This window comes from Mytilus edulis, chromosome 7 (assembly GCF_963676685.1).
Source record: "Mytilus edulis chromosome 7, xbMytEdul2.2, whole genome shotgun sequence".
Taxonomy (NCBI): domain Eukaryota; kingdom Metazoa; phylum Mollusca; class Bivalvia; order Mytilida; family Mytilidae; genus Mytilus; species Mytilus edulis.
In genome coordinates, this window is record NC_092350.1 from 46,228,455 (window position 1) to 46,246,053 (window position 17,599).

The 17,599-nt window shown below is 30.7% G+C and overlaps 1 protein-coding gene across 1 annotated transcript in view; it reads left to right on the top strand.

The window, feature by feature from the left end:
* The window catches only part of LOC139483155 (transient receptor potential cation channel subfamily M member-like 2), an 85,289-nt gene that overhangs the window by 22,660 nt on the left and 45,030 nt on the right, over nucleotides 1–17,599 (top strand). Inside the window, exons 14-20 of the mRNA XM_071267190.1 lie at nucleotides 671–818; nucleotides 1,305–1,416; nucleotides 4,168–4,279; nucleotides 5,875–6,035; nucleotides 8,309–8,422; nucleotides 9,257–9,289; nucleotides 10,806–10,872. Coding sequence (XP_071123291.1) covers nucleotides 671–818; nucleotides 1,305–1,416; nucleotides 4,168–4,279; nucleotides 5,875–6,035; nucleotides 8,309–8,422; nucleotides 9,257–9,289; nucleotides 10,806–10,872 — 747 coding nt within the window. The remainder of the gene's footprint in view (nucleotides 1–670; nucleotides 819–1,304; nucleotides 1,417–4,167; nucleotides 4,280–5,874; nucleotides 6,036–8,308; nucleotides 8,423–9,256; nucleotides 9,290–10,805; nucleotides 10,873–17,599) is intronic.

The following is a 17,599-nucleotide window of genomic DNA, read 5'->3' on the forward strand; positions in this document are numbered from 1 at the left end:
TGTTTACGGTTTAGAATAGTTTTTTTTTTACTTTTTAACAGACCGATAAGTTTAACGAAAACGTTTATAAATTCCCGGGCACGGTATACATGAACTAAACATCAAAACGAAATCTTTTACTATGAAAGAATTCTGTAAAGGTTTTAAGTTCAGTAACGAAATTCCTAAATTTATACTTTACCAGTAATACATAGATTTCGTGCATTGAAATTAAAAATGATACAACAGACATGAGCATAGCTATCGAGGTTTGATATAGAAACACCGTAAGAGTGTGCCAATGCAACATCACAATTCAAATGCTTTAGAGTAAATTAAAACAAAAAACGAAAAATCGTGCCGTTTGCCGTAATGTTTAGTGTAGCGTTTCGCATGTATAACTGAAATATCTAAATCTAAAAATAATAGTAGTCATCACCGTTTTTTTTTTTGGCTTATTCAAAGAAACTTACTATGGGTGACTTTCGGCAGCATATTTTTAAAAGTCCGACTATTTAACGAAAAAAACAAATGGTAGATATCTTAAATATATAGAATTATAGATTTGAAAGTCGAATTGTGAACAATTCATGATAAACGATAAGAATATGATTATTTTATACATGGAATGGAAAATCAGTTCGTATGTTTCCTTTACTAATTGTTGTGTGCATTGTCTTTCCTGACGTAGATATTCGAGTTCCGGTAGCTTTATTGGTGCTCAATGGTGATTTAGACACACTTGATCATGTAATGAGAGCAATATATAGTGATATATCAGTGGTGGTTGTGAAAGGAACTGGAGGGGCTGCTGACCTGATTGCTTTATGCCTGGAAGAGTAAATTTGTAACGTTAAATTGACGTATTACATTATAAATCAAAGGGACTAAAAGACTAATTGAAACTTTTGCCATGTCTTCTAATGAAATTAAAGACATGTTTCTTTTTGATAAGATCTTCATTGATATCTGCATGTAAAGGGAAACATTTACATTTTGTTAACACTTTGTGGTGTTTTCAAAACAAGTTAAAAGCTTGAAAACAAATATTCAAGTGGATTATCACACAATTAAGAACAGATGATTTCATGCCTTTTTTTGCATGACACGTTATCTATTTTATTGTTGAATATTTAAATAAAACAATTTTCACTTTATTCATTTATTTTGTTGTGAGGTCTAAAACTTTAAGCAAATTATGACAAACACATGTATAAGTATTATTTCAAACGAAAGGTTCAAATCGAACTTGAAGTGTTATATTTTTTATGTTTTTGTTTTATTAAATGTCATAACTCAACTCGTACAGTTGATATTATTTGTAGCTTTTCGAAACTGAAGAAGGAATTACCAATAATGATAACCAGACGTTTCACGAAAGAACATTTGAAGAAGATACTGAAAGTTTTCAAAATGATCCTAAAAAAGGATTGGATGGTAAATAAATATGTATAATGCTATGAAGCAAACTGTTTTATGTTTAATATTAAATAGTGAAAATAAATTATAATTCTATTTTTTTAAATATTTTGTTTAATTGATTCGTTGAGGAATAGGCACATGTTAAACTATACTTTCCAAGGTAGATGATATTGCACTTTTTTTTAAATATTTAAAAGCAAATATCCTTTGTATCGTCAACTAATGTATTTCATTTTGCTAAAAGTTTAAAAAGAAGTGTATTTTTATGATCAATTATTTAAAAAAAAAAACTTAACATGTATGCAATATACACAAAAAGACATAAAAAATATGATATAACAAATATTATTTTATTATTGTCATTAGTGACAATAAGATATTTATAAAATTCCCCAAAAAATTAATGTAAAAAAAAAGAAAATATTATGCACTGGCGATTTTGATTCGAATACAGTCGAAAATTAATAATATAACAATTATTGTCTTTGTATAAGGTTAATCCATGATATAATCGGACTTATTCCTTAGTCAATATATTTCTTTCAGGTCAAAATATCCTAATATCGAACTCTTTATTCATATAGATTAGACCGTTGGTTTTCCCGTTTAAATGGTTTTACATTACTTATTATTTGGGGCCTTTATAGCTTGCTGTTCAGTGTGAGCTACGGCTCCGTGTTGACGGCCGAACCTTTTTATATAATGGTTTACTTTTATAAATTATTACTAGAACACACCCGCGAGATCGCGGGCATTCAAAGCGTAGTTTAAAGTATGTAAAGTGTTGTTGGAAGAATTTTGTAAAATATTGAATGACTGGAGAATTTCAGCAAAAGTATCATAAGTCATAGGTTATTGGGGTCAGGAAAATGCTTTTTTTTTTTATCCCTCCTCTTTTATTTCCAATATTCCCATTTTTTGGTTTTCTATCAATTTCAATATGAACATACATTTAGTATGTTATGAACATTCAAGTAAGGAGCCTGTAATTCAGTGGTCGTTGTTTGTTTATGTGTTCCATATTTGTTTTTCGTTCATTTTTTTGTACATAAATAAGGCCGTTAGTTTTCTGGTTTGAATTGTTTTACATTGTCAGTTCGGGGCCTTTTAAAACTGAGTATGCGGTATGGGTTGTTGAAGGTCGTACAGTAACCTATAATTGTTATTATCTGTGTCATATTGGTCTCTTGTGGAGAGTTGTCTCAACATGGCAATCATACCATGCACATCTTCTTTTTTTGTAATCAATGAATTTTGTAAAAGATTTAATGACTGGAGAATTTCAGAAAAGGTATCAAAAGTTCACATGAATATTTTTTGCGCTTATCTGTATATTATGAACATTCATTACTATATAAATATAGTGTATTTACTTTCAATTCTAAGTTTACTAATCGATCCATAAAGGTCATTGATATACTATACAGACCCTCTCTATTTAATAAACTCTGTGACTGCCGTGGATAGTAAACTTGAAAATGATAGCAAATAGAATTTTGAAAATACACTTTATTCTTTGTATATGTATGTTCTAAGTATACAGAAAAAAGTATACAGAAAAACGCAAACCGGAAGTCTAATCTGACTTAAAATTTCGTTCAATGACGGGACAATATCCGGATGCCTTTTTTCTGGTTTTCTCCAAAAATAACTAATTCTGAATAATCATATGAATGGATGACAAATGGCACTATGCACTGTACCTATATGACACAGAGGCGTGTTGATCAAATAATTGTGGAAAGAAGAGAAGCGACACCCAAAATGAGGTCTTCTCGTTTAATAATATAGATTTGGATGGAGCGTTGTCTCATTGGAACTCATACCATATCTTGCTATACCTACTCTTACAAAGGCTATAATAATTTTTGTATTTGAATTGACTACAAACGTACATTGTACTAGCTTCGACATCCTAGCATAAATCAATCTTTTACTGCACATTATATATTTTTTCATTAGAGATGTTTGCAATATCATCATTGAAGATTTCGAATCTACCTGATTTTAAATATCGTTTGTGTTTCTATTGATTTTGCTAGTAATATGTATATTTAACACAAATACTGTTATCAATTGAACACGAATAATTTCACGAATTATTACGTACCAGTTTATTAAAAACTGTTTATATGAAGACTGTTTTGTGTCCATATGTCATTGATCGTATGTTAATATGGCTATGTAAATACAATTTGTAAAATATTTCGTTATGTCCATTACATGTTGCGTTATATCTAATATGTAGTGAGAGTAACACCGAATAAGACTTTCAAAAAGCAAAAAAAAAAATTGAGCTTGTTAAGTTTTGCATTTCAAACTGCTGTACTACTAACAAATAAGTTTTATCACTTTGAAAGTTTTCATAGATTTTTGACAGCTGAAAACATATTCCTTCATGAAATGCTACATTTAGTTGACACATCTATAATGTATCCTTGACTATACATCTTTACACGTTGCTATTTCCATCTCTTTGCCGGACGCAAATCATATCCATTATGGGAAATGCCACGTATAACGCTCGTCACAAACGTCAAACTGATAATGACAACTTTAACATTTAACGGCCGTATTCGATACAAAAGAAAACTTATGTTTGCAATTATTTTTCCATTGTATGTTTACAGTTTTACAAGCATTATTTTCAAATCACTGATGTATCTATTTATAAGGGATTACATCATGAACATTCCCCTATTTCATTTGAAACTAGTAAGACACTATTAACGTTTTGTCTATACGTTTTGTAATAACTATTTTCAGATAACAATATTTGACATCAAAGTCGAGGAACATGACAGACTATGGGAAAGAATTACTGATGGAATAATCAGAGCATGGTCCTTTGAAGAAAAACATGATAAAGAACCAAACGGTGAGTTTTTTTAATATTTCGGATAATAAAATAATTTTATCGCTCGAATTAAGAAGAAAATTTTCTACTGGTTTCACGCCAAGATATTTCATTATCATTGTGTTTAAGATGCATTTGATCATATTTAAATTTATTTAGACGACAACCTACATTGTAATTTGAATATTTTTTTTCATGATAAGTGTTTCTTGAGGACTGTCATAATCAACTAATGCAGCTCTTGTTTTGTGTAATTGGCATATTTATACTACAAAGGAAACCAAAAAAGTAAAATTTACCATTAGTCTATATGTTATGCATATGTCAATATCAGACTTCAAATGGTGTAGTCCTGATCTATTGAGTGAATCAACTTGGCACTGTCTTTAACATTTCTTTCGGGCATACAAGTTACCCCGGTTTTTGGTGGTATTATCGTTTTTTTCTAGTTTTCATAAAATTTTGTTTTTATTTTTATTTGCATAGTTTAGTTTCGACTCTCAAGTTTCAATGTCCTTTTGATATCTTTCTTTTCTCATGTACAACGTTTATCTCACCTACAAACTTAACATGATTAGTTGTATATAAATCGAACTACTAGCATGTGTTGATATATTGTTATTACGTGATCAGAATGATTGCAGCGTACTTCTAGTAATAAATACTTCTGTGATGGCATGATACAATAATACATTATTAATGATAACACATTTCAAGAAAATGAACTTTAGAAAGCAAAAGACAAACGAAATCATTAACATAAAAAGACAATATATATGGTAATAAAAGAAGATGTGGTATGATTGGTAATTCGACAACTCTCCACAAGAGACCACAAATGACACAGAAATTAACAACTGTAGGTCACTGTACGGCCTTCAACAATGAGCAAGGCCCATACATCATAGTCAGCTATAAAAGGTCCCGAAATGAAAATGTAAAACAATTCAAACGAGAAAACTAACGGCCTTATTTATGTAAAAAATATTGTTTTGCTAAAAGCTTTTCAAAAACAAAACAGTCTGAATAACATAATAATCAAAACGAACAGTAAAACAGAAAACAGCAAAAAACAACAATAAAATACTCCAGGATTTGCTCTAGAGTTACAAATAGGTTAATTGCAATTATTGTTTGTACCGTGTAACGACTGTTGTAAAGTTGTTTATTCTTTGTTTAAAATTGCAAGTTCATCATGCAAATATGATTTCAGACGATGTTGACCTTTGTTCTAATGTAACAATGTGTATGTATAGGGTTTCAGTCATTCTACTTTCAATCATTGTCATCGCTAATTCATATTCACACTTCTTTACCTTTGTTTCATTATTGAACAATTGTTGAGAGCTCATTGTTTTGCAGCATTATACCACGATTAACTATCATTTGTGTTTGTAATTCGCCAAATATTCACTAATGATCAGTTTCAAAATGGGGTTTAAAACCCTTTCGTATATATTCTCTCCCATCTCCCATTTTTTACTTTTTACGTGTTGTCTTATGGCATGCACGATAAACCCAGATATACTTTTTTAGTATAAAAGAAAGATTCTTAGTTTATACAGTTTGCACATATTCTTATATTGGTGATTGTCTCATAAACTTATTTCTTCAAGATGCGGAAGTTTTGAAGACTGACAATGATTCTTTGAACGGCGGAGAATATATCTCAAAGTATGTTGCGAACATTGATGGTCTCACCAGGAGAGAACTGTTTGCTATCTATGGTTTAACTAAACCAAATGAGAAGAAAGACACGATAGAAATAAACCGCCAAGTAAGTTATCATGAATTTACCAAATGCTTTATAATATGCAATACATTGCAATGTTTCTTTTTTTTGTTTTGATTTGATATAATTATTCAAAATAATATACCACGTCGATGTCTGGATACTTTTGTCGAAGACAACCATCAACAATTCGGTTTACTCAACAGCGCTTACCTCAAAGGTTGTTATCCGGTAAATGATTATAAATAATTACACGTATACATTTAAATGCCAAGTGTATCTGTTTCTTTTTTAATCTCTCTCTCTTTTTCTCTGTGGATTTTCAGGTGCTCCGATAGAGTTGACGTACTTCATAGTACTAGTATTTGTTACTTAATTTCAATAAGTTTAGGTAAAAATGATTGTAAAAGATATCTCTATCAGTAGTTTTTCAGTTCCGAAAGTACTGTAGAAATAATACCAAGATGCTTGCAAGTAATATACACACCTTTAAATAAAATTTGAAGTAAGTGTTCAATTGAACTACATTAGTCATAATAACTTTATCAAATGTTTAACGTGTTCACGACTGTCAAATTCTCTATGTCAATAACATTAACGGTACCAATTTTTCTGCACCAGATACGTATTTCGACAATACATGTCTCTTCAGTGATGCTCATGGCCAAAATATGTAAAATCCAAAGCTTATATAAAAGATGAAGAGCTATAATCCAAAAGTTCAATTTGATATACTCTCCAAAACTATGTGTTACATGATGAACAACAACATTCCATGGATTGTAATTATCTATTTTAAATTGATAAGTTAACTTTATTCCGGGTCCTGGATATAAGAAAGTAAAAAAGAAATAAAGGTTACCTACACACGTGTATAATCATCTCCATCAATTTTGTCAAACATGACCCATGTCTAAGAATGTCTTAGTCAAATACATAATCTATGATAAAAAAAAAACGAAAACTTACCTTCTTGTTTTAACACATCTATAAATTTTAAAAGCAAGTAATTCAAAAACACTCGCTATGCACAAATTACCACACCAAATTATAAAAAAAACACAAATACTGAAAATTAAAAATGGAACTTCCATAACAAAATTAGAAAATCAGAGGCTCAAACACATCAAACGAAAGGTGTGCAACCCTCATATTCTTGAATTGGTACATACTTTTTCATATATGAAATTCGATGAACTAAACCTGATTTATGGCTACATGTATTTCAAACTCTCATTAGTATGACAGTGGCATAAAATTTCATTATATAAAAAAAAAACAATATGTAAACAAACCTCTTCAACATAGTAGGTAAAAATGTAAAAAAAAAGTATAGCAGTCAACATTGTATCTTGATCTTAATCACTACAAACACATTAAAGTATGTAAACAAACAAAAAAGCACAAAGGCAAATCAAAAAGACAAAATCCGAAAAACAAGAATACGAAAGACAAAACAGACAAAAAATTAAAGGCAATAATTTGCACATACGCATAAAACAATATAATTAGTAATTACATGTAAGATGAAAAGAAAAAGAACAAGTCCATTTAAGATAACCCTTGCTCATTAACTTTATGTTCATACACTTGTGACGTTTTATTATGCCCCAACTACATGTACGATAGTAGAGGGACATTATGGTTTCTGGTCTGTGCGTCCTTCCGTCTGTTTGTTCGTTTGTCTGTTCGTTCGTTCGTTCGTCTGTCCGTCCGTTCGTCCTACTTCAGGTTAAAGTTTTTTGTCAAGGAAGTTTTTGATGAAGCTGAGATTCAATCAACTTGAAACTTAGTACACATGTTCCTTATGATATGATCTTTCTTCTTTTCAAATTAAATTAGACTTATGACCCCATTTGCATGGTCCACTGAACATAGAAATTAAAAGTGTGAGTTTCAGGCTAAAGTTTTTATTCAAGGTAGTCTTTGATGAAGTTAAAGTCCAATCAACTTGAAACTTAGTACACATGTTCCCTATTGGTTGATCTTTTTACTCTTAAGGCCAAATTTTTTACCCAATTTCATGGTCCTTTGAACATGGAAAATGATAATGCGAGTAGGGCATCCGTGTACTTTGGACAAATTCTCTAAGAAGCAGCTACAAGCTCTTAAATAACAAATGATTTTGAAAATATATATCCCCTATTGAGTTTAAATTGACAATTTCAAAATTGAAACCGTTTGAATGTCATACACTTTGATACTAAGATGACCACTGAACGTCTAATTCGTGGTATACGTCTACAAAAGAGGCAAGTGTTTTGCATGAAATATTTTAATATTTAACTCAACAAAATTCTTATGTTTTACTGTTTTAGGATGTATTTGCCACTTCTTTTCATGGTGGTAAGATAGATATGATGGAAGATATACTTAACAGTGACGAAAAGTTCTCAATGTCAAAAAGTACCTTCCAAGGATTATGGAAGCAGGTACTATTTGTTTGTGTTTTTTTTTAAAGAGAATAAATCAAATATGATATATTTTGCATTTAATATCTCATGCAAATGGTTAAATCTAAAATAAAATGAACTAGATAACACGTTAACATTTGTAAGCAGCGTATCTTGGTTTTTTTTCTTTAACCATGAAAATATCAACACAAAAAGTGTAACAAGAGTAAACCATGTTAGTACTAGTAACTGGTTCGATCCACAAATACGTATTTTGATACAGATAAAAACCATGATTTTCATATATTTTTATACTTAAATATGAATTTAAATTGCACGAGTTCGTTACCTATCTATATCTTTAATTCTGCTTATATATGGTTAAAGTTTTGTTGCAGTCTTCGGAAGTCATACATATAATCAATTATAGGGTTTAGACGAAAATACACACTAAAACCGGATGCATATTATCGAACAAATTCATTGTTCTAGACTTTTTATAATTTGGATATACGTTTTGGTATACAATAAATCAAAAAGTAGAATTTTGGTCAAATATTTGAACATGAATTTACAGTTAATTTCCCTTGAATGCGTTTACTCTAAACTTTAGATGCTTAATGGTTATACAAGTTGACCATATATTTAATACACACTTGATCAATTAACGATTGTTTTCATAACAAAAAGGTATGTATTTTTCATTAATATAAGAAGATCTCTATACGGTGTTGTTTAGTGTTTCTTGTCATCCGTCGTATGTTCCACGTATATTTCTTTTGTGAAAAGCATTGATAATTGGATGTTGCGGTTGCATGTAATAAATTCCTGATATTCTAGTTACCTATTTAATTTTCAAATAACATATTTTAGGAGATAGCAGCAGAAGATGACAAGATACTGCAGGTACAGCTTAATTTTGATTTGATTTGAGATTCGTTATACTCATTTATTTCCTAAATGTTCTAAAAGACGAAGTTCAATCATACTTGTTCATAATGTATATATAGAATAATATAAACATACAACATTTTAATTAATTTGTGTAAGATCACTTGTCGAAATTTAAAATAAAACTATTTACATTGGAATTCCGTATCAGTGGGGCAAATGTACTTTCGCAGGTGCTACTAACATGTTACTTTACAAAGTGGAGAGATTGTATAACATGTACGTGTTAACTAAGTGATGTTTTAATCAGATTTACACATGTTTTTTCCTATAATTTGATACACAATTCACATTGTATCAGGGTAGAGAATATACTTGTGGTATCTAAATCCTTCGTATATTCTGCACTTTCAAGGCAAGCATTTGGATTGGCGAAAATATCCTGTTGATGACAAGCCTTGATGTTAATTTTAATTGGAAAATACAGCAACACTTTGTAAATTTGAACATATATGTATACATATATAACAAATTCATACCTTTAATTGTAACTTTTCGAATTGTGCTATAATAGTACATGTATAGCAAATAAAGATATTGTGCTGATCGTATCTTCAAAGAATAAGGGCAGACATGCGTCTAATCATGTGAACATTGCATGTTTACAATGGATACACTTTCTTTAACTTATAAACAAACCATTTTACGAAGTATCTAAAAACCAACAGATTGATATAACTAATACTATTTAAGTATCAACTTTTGATTAGGTTGATATACCAACCCCAGATATATGATATTAACCTCTGTCACTAGCCGAGGTTGAATGTTATATCTCTGGCGTTGATAAACCATTGTATAGACTGAAATCAAAAGTCAAGAATTATTCTATATTCCAATTTTGTAGTATTTGCATATAATAATTTTAAAACTGTCTTAATAATGAATATATAATGCGCTTTCGCAGGTGCTAATTTTAATAAGTTGAAAAATCAAATAAATAATACTAAACATAAATACGAATACACAAAAATGAAGAGGAAAGAAAAAAAATACACCGTGAACAAGAAAATAAACAGGATTGACTTTAGATTCTTAACCTTCGTCATTTACGTTACCTTGGAATATCTAAATCTTCTATTAACCCCATCGTGATTTTTCCGCAGTTAATATAACATAATGTGACCTATCGAATTAGGCTATTTGTAATCACATAAGCAACACGCGTATAATGGGTGTCGCATGTGGAGAAGGATCTACTTGCCCTTCCGGAGCAACTGATATTACCTCTAGTTTTTGGTGGGGTTCGTATTGTTTATTTTTTAGTTTTCTATGTTGTGTCATGTGTACTATTGTTTGTCTGTTTGACTTTTTCATTTATAGCCATGATTTTGTCTGTTTATTTACGATTAATGAGTTTGACTGTCCCTCTGGTATCTTTCGTCTCTCTTCAAAGAGACTTTCCTATGTTTTATCCAATGAGAAAAAAAAATGTATAACCATATGATAAATATCCTTGATCATTTACTAGAGTGTGTGTCCAAGTGATATAGAAGATCCAAATGCACCTTTATATATAGCGGACGAACTCCTCAAAGGTATGTGCGGATTCATTTGTATATTCTGATTGCTTATAAATGTGTTCACTCGGATAAAATCTGCTATTCGAGGAAACTGCATTCAACATTCTGATTGATACACGTATATACTGTTTTGATACGAGAGCGTTCGGTGAATTACACTCACGGCATACAATTCCCCCCTTTTGTCTTAGGATAAAATAAATTCGGTAAGTATAAATGAAATAAATATTAGACGAGATTAAGGTTTAAACATATTGTTACAACTCTTCTGTCATCTGTACAACAGCTGTTCCGAACGGTAAACAATAAGTGAAGGCGTTGGTTAAGTCTACAATCTATAGTTTTCTTTAAGTCGTATTTACACATGCATTATGTTTTTTTCAATTAGAGCACTATCCTCCAAGGTTTGAATATAAAAAGATAGAAAAACACACACCGCACATGCCACAAGCACATGAACATATTTTGCCTGGATCTTCATTTGTTTTTTTTACAATTTGTGAACTGTTGGTATGCCTAGTGAGGGTGGTTTCTGAGTCTCGATTTTGACACAAACGGTTTTAACAGTCACTGTAGTGTACTTTTGTGAACATTTGTATTCATATTTACATCATTTTCACTTTGTATGTCATTGTCAAATTTAATATCTATTACATCTTTTGTTTTGACGTTTTTTTAGAATAACATGTATGTTTGTTTATTTCTTTAGTCATTTTAGTGTTGTATTGTTGTGATGCATGCGTGGTTTATATTTGTAACTCATGTTTACACAGCAATTACCAATTGTGGATCAACAGACGGACTTCAACAATAAAACCAGTACATCATAGTCATCTATTTAAAACCTCAGACAGGTTTATTTAGACAATACTAATCGCAAACATAATATCACTACAAAAGTCAAAAAGTCTGAAAAGACCAGTTTTTGTCTGAATTTGCATGAATTTTTACTCGACATTCTTGATTTGTCTTAATAATTTTAAAAAAAATCTTGACATCGTATGAATTTGTCTCATTAGGTTCTTGATTTTTCTTGACAAGTGTCTTGACAGTATGAACATTGTCTTAAAATTTCTCGACACTTCCTGTATCATCTGATAAGAGTCTTGATTAGTCTCGACCAATTCTTGACTGTCTTAAATTTGTCTCGATCTGTCTTGACATATTCTTGACATTCTTAATAATGTCTCGATCTGTCTTGACACATTCTTGACATTCTTAATAATGTCTGAATATGTCTTGACATATTCTTGACATTCTAAATAATGTCTGAATATGTCTCGACACATTCTTGACAGTCTTAAATATGTCTTGACACTATCTCAACAGTATAAATTTCGCCTAAAAATGTAAACAGACTTATTCTGCACTGTTTGTGACATTCTTTTGCTGTTATATACTTATTATGGCTAAACTAAACTTTAAAGAATCAAGGATTAATTTTGTGTAGTAATATACCCTTTTGGTGCAACTTAGTTGGAATACCCTGAATAATCCCCATGTACTTTGATTTTGATTAATTTTTATTAAACGTTTAGTTAATTGTTTTCACTTTGAATATAAGTTGAAGTTGCTGACAAACAGCATTTAGATTTTTGCCATTCGCAAGACTACCAGTCAAATTTGCTTTACTAAAATAGGTGTCTATAAGGCAGTTTTAAAATGTGACCATGCGTCTCTTTTGGACCCCAAAATTCGTCTTTTGGGTTTGTTTGGCTGAAATAAGAGGGGGAGGCTTTCGTGAAGGTCAAAGACTTAGTTCCCATCGTGAAAAATTTCTTTAAAGGGCTATAACTCCATACGGATTCAATTGACAATTCTGGTCATATAAACTTATTTGTAGATACTACTTTGCTGAAAGTTGTGCTGTTTACAGTTTATCTTTGTCATTAATAATATTCAAGATAATAACCAAAACTGCCAAATTTCCGTACAATTAACAATTAAGTGGCAGCAACCCAACAAGGGGTTGTTAGATTCATCTGAAAATTTGCTCTTAAAAGGCTTTAGTGTTTGAGATATGAGCTACACACTGCATTTTACCCCTATGTTCTTATTTTACCCATGGCGGCCATGTTTTTTTTTAAATAGAAAATAGAACACAAACTTAATTCTAGATATCCTAAGGATCATTCAGTTTATAAGTTTTACTGGAATATTGGTTCAGTAGTTTCAGTGGAAATGTTTCAAATATTTTACACCGGACAGACGACAACGGAAGCAAAGTGATGGCAAAATTCACAGTTCCTTTGAAACGGTGACCTAAAAAACTACGTCCGTTCTATCAGAAATAAACTGAAAATAAAAAATAAAAAATTTGTACCATCGAGAGCGCTAACAAGGCCACTTTCCATAAATTTTAATATTTTTAAGGGTCATAACTCTTTTAAAAAAGTCAATTGTCCATGATTATAGAACTCATCCGAGATATTGTTGATATTAATCTAGTGTATAAGTTTTATTAAAAATCTGGCAAGAATTGTACCTGTGGGAGCGTTAAAGGGGCTATTTTCCATAAATTCATTATTTTCAAGGGTTATAAATGTTTTTATAAAAGTCGATTGACCACCAATATCTAACTTGTTTGAGATATTGCTTATAATAACCTAAAGTATTAGTTTCTTAAAAATCTGACATAATTTGTACATGTGCGAGCGCTGCAAGGACAGCCAGATGGACACAAGGACGGATGGCAATCAAAATTGTAAGCAGACCATGTTTAAACGAAAAAAATTAAGTTCTAATTTCGATTTTTATTAATTGAAAATTTTTTGGTCGTATATTGGTATCACGTTGGCGTCGTCGTCGTGCGAAGACATTTGGTTTTCGCACTCTAACTTTAGTAAAAGTAAATTGAAATCTATGAAATTTAAACACATGGTTTATGACCATAAAAGAAAGGTTGACATTGATTCTTGGTGTTTTGGTCCCAACAGTTTAGGAATTAGGGGCAAAAAAGGGCCCAAATAAGCATTTTTCTTGGTTTTCGCACAATAACTTTAGTATAAGTAAAAAGAAATCTATAAAATTTTAACATAAGGTCTCTATGACCACAACAGGAAGGTTGGGATTGATTTTGGGAGTTTTAGTCCCAACAGTTTAGGAATTAGGGACCAAAAACAGGTCCCAAATAAGCATTTTTCTTGGTTTTTGCATAATAACTTAAGCATAAGTTATTAGAAATCTATGAAATTTACACAAGGTTTATAACCACAAAAGAAAGGTTTGGATTGATTTTGGGAGTTTTGGTCTTAACGAATTAGGGGCCAAAAGGGTCCAAAATTAAACTTTGTTTGATTTCATCAAAAAATTAATTATTGGGGTTCTTTGATATGCCAAATCTAACCGTGTATTCAGATTCTTAATTTTTGGTCCTGTTTTCAAATTGGTCTATATTAAGATCAAAAGGGTCCAAAATTAAACTTAGCTTGATTTTAACAAAAAAAGAATTCTTGGGGTTCTTTGATATACTGAATCTAAACATGGTCATAGATTTTTGATTATGGGCCCAGTTTTCAAGTTGGTCCAAATCGGGGTCCAAAATTATTATGTTAAGTATTGTGCAATACCTCTGCGGTCGTATAAAGCTGCGCCCTGCGGAGCATCTGGTTTATTAATAAAAATACTATTTTTGATATAACAAAAATAAATAAATAAAATATTTTTTTTGTCTTAAATCAGTGGTTTTGATAAGATAATAACACTCTGTAAAGATTAGACAAATGGGACAGTTTTAATCTTGGTACAAGTGTTTCCAATTTCATTATCTATGGAAAATACATTGCCTTGTATCGTTTCTTTTGTGGAGTAGTATAAAGTAAAATCACAAAAATACTGAACTCAGAGGAAAATCAATTTGAAAAGTCCATAATCACATGGCAAAATCAAAAAACAAAACGCATCAAAAACGAATGGACAAGAACTCTATTGCACAGAGTCAGATTATGTACACATAATGGCTGTTACTATTTACCTCCCATGTAAATCGACATGTATCGAAACCTTTATGCAAACACTTATTTGTCACTATGTTGATTTAACTGTGCTAAAATTGAAATTGAAGAAGAACTACAGAACCTTTCTTTTTATTCTAATATATAATAATCTAACGTATCTAAAAGATTTGAAATAAATGCGGAATGTGTCCATTGGACACAGATGATGCTCCCGCTTCCATATCATAAAAGTCATAAACGGACATGACTAAAGACACTTACCAATTGTGTACTAACGTTTATGGTGATAAGAATTGTGTAAAAGTTTCGTAACATTTGGTTGAGGCAAACTAAAGAAAGAAATACAAAACAAAAAAATCAGCAACTTTTTCCCTCTATAAAGAGGCATTGCATAGAACAGTGAAAGTTACACCACCAAAATTCAAAGTTGATCTGCATTTGGTGGTTTTAAGCATTGTGTATAATTTTAATAACATCTGGAAAAGACAAACTAAAGTTAGAGAACAGAAACGGAAATTCAGCAATATTTCTATTTGTAAAGGGGCATAACTCTTGGACGGTTTAAGTGACACCACCAAACTTAGTCTTGTTTTATGGTAATAAGCAATATGATTAGGTTTTATAACATTTGGTTGAGGCAAACTAAAGATAGAGAACAGAAACCAACGTTGGGACATACTGACGGACGGACAAGGGTAAACCTTAATGCCCCCTCCGCCACTGCGGGGGCATAAAAATATGTAAATATAACAATTGATTAAATTAGGCAAAATTTAAGAATGGTCATTGCACATGGTTGTCATAAAGGTTTTAGAATCAAAACAGTATACAATAGTTCGGACCAGCAAATTTTCCTCAGGGCCACAAGGATAATATTTTTGAGAACCATAAAAAAACGCAATTATTCTGCGGTATACAAATAATAATTCAGTTAGGTTTTAAAAAAAATAATAGACAAGCTGTCCTTTTCCACCATATACAATAGAAACATTGACAAATTCTTGCACAATTTAATGTAGATCGTTGGTATATATTTCCTCAGATAGAACATGTAGAATTTGTATGCCCCCACTGTAGCAAAGTGGGCATTAAGTTGTACCCTTGTCTGTAAGTACGTCCGTTCCAGAGTTATACCCTTATACAAATGGAGAAAAAAAATGCTGACTTTTTTGTTTCCGTTCTCTAACTTAAGTTTGCCACAACCAAATGTTTTGAAACTTATACACAATGCTTATTTCCATAAAATTCAGAACAGTTAGAATGTTATTGGTGTAACAGGTACTGTCAATAAGTTATGCCCCTTTAAAAATGGAAAAAAAGCTGAATTTTCCGTTTCCGTTCTCTTTTTTTTTCGTCTGTCTGACATAGTTCATCTTACCCTGACCTCATTTTCTTAGAACATTGATAATGTTGTGTTAATATGATACTTGTATTAAAATCTTTACATAACACTTACAGAGTTTCAAAAGTAATTCAATTATAAATAAAACCAACCAGACATTTCAGGGTGAGTCTTCTTGTTTAGCAGATCTTAGTCTAGGGTTAAAGTTTTTAAAGCATCAATCTGTTTCAAAAACCAACAATGAGTTGCATTAAATTGTTACTGTAACTTCTTTATAGCCATTTTGAAAGAGAAAGTATCCTGAGCTATTTCTTTTTAAATGTTCATTAAGATTTGTTTTATAGATAATCATGTTATGCTCATTGTTGAAGGATATACGGTGATCTGTGGTTGTTTATTTCTATGTCTTTGCTCTCTGGTTGAGAGTTAATTGTCTCATTGACAATTACAACACATCCTCTTATCTTTATACATAGACTTACTAGTAATTAAGTTTTGGATTCAACTTTATTCTTTTTCACTGACAGCATCAGTCTTAGACACGACAACGGGTTATGCGTATTACCATTTTTTTTTTAAACTTCTGAGAAATCTTACATATAAGATTGAAGGGAGGGGGTACATATGCTGCCCTCAACTTTAGAAGTTGTGTTATGCTTAAATTCTTAAAATACTTAGTTCACAAGTAAACACAATGAGATACCACATTTCTTTCAACAAATTTTATAATTTTGAAAAAAAAACAAACAAAAAAATCGAAAAAAAAGGGGGGTGCACCATACCCAGAGTGATGATTTTTCATTTTGTAAAAGTATATCTTCATTTATCATATATTCTCGTTTAAAATTAACAAATGTGTGTCAGAATTGCACATATAAATGGAATGTTTTAGCTTTTTAAGTTCAAAATTTTTGATTATTCATCTGATTGTTAATCTGAATTTTGGTGAAAATTGACAATTTTTGACTAAATTTTTTTTTTTAAAGAAAAAAACACACGACTTTCTTTTTATTTTCTGAATATATAGAATGTGGTCTTTCAAAATTTGTCAATGACATGTCATGGTATTGTTGGTCTTGGGAGATAAACAGATTTAAAATTTTAAAGTTTTTGAAATTTTTCATTTTCGAATTTTAACACATTTTTAAATGGTTGCTATGGAAACAAACTATTTAGTAAATTCACAATTTTAACGTGTTTGTATAGTTTGGGGTTTTGTTTGTCAATACTGTAAATATACATATCCTTTGTATTGATTAACTTTATTTCTATGGGACTTTAAATTCCCTTATTTTATATTTTCAAAAAGGGTCTTTTTTCACATATTCAGGCAAAATGTTGATTTGATGGTTACCATGGCAACGGGCATAATACAGGGAAAATAAAGACAGAATTTTGACCATCTACCAAAGTTCTTATGATATAGGGCAAAAAAAATTACTTC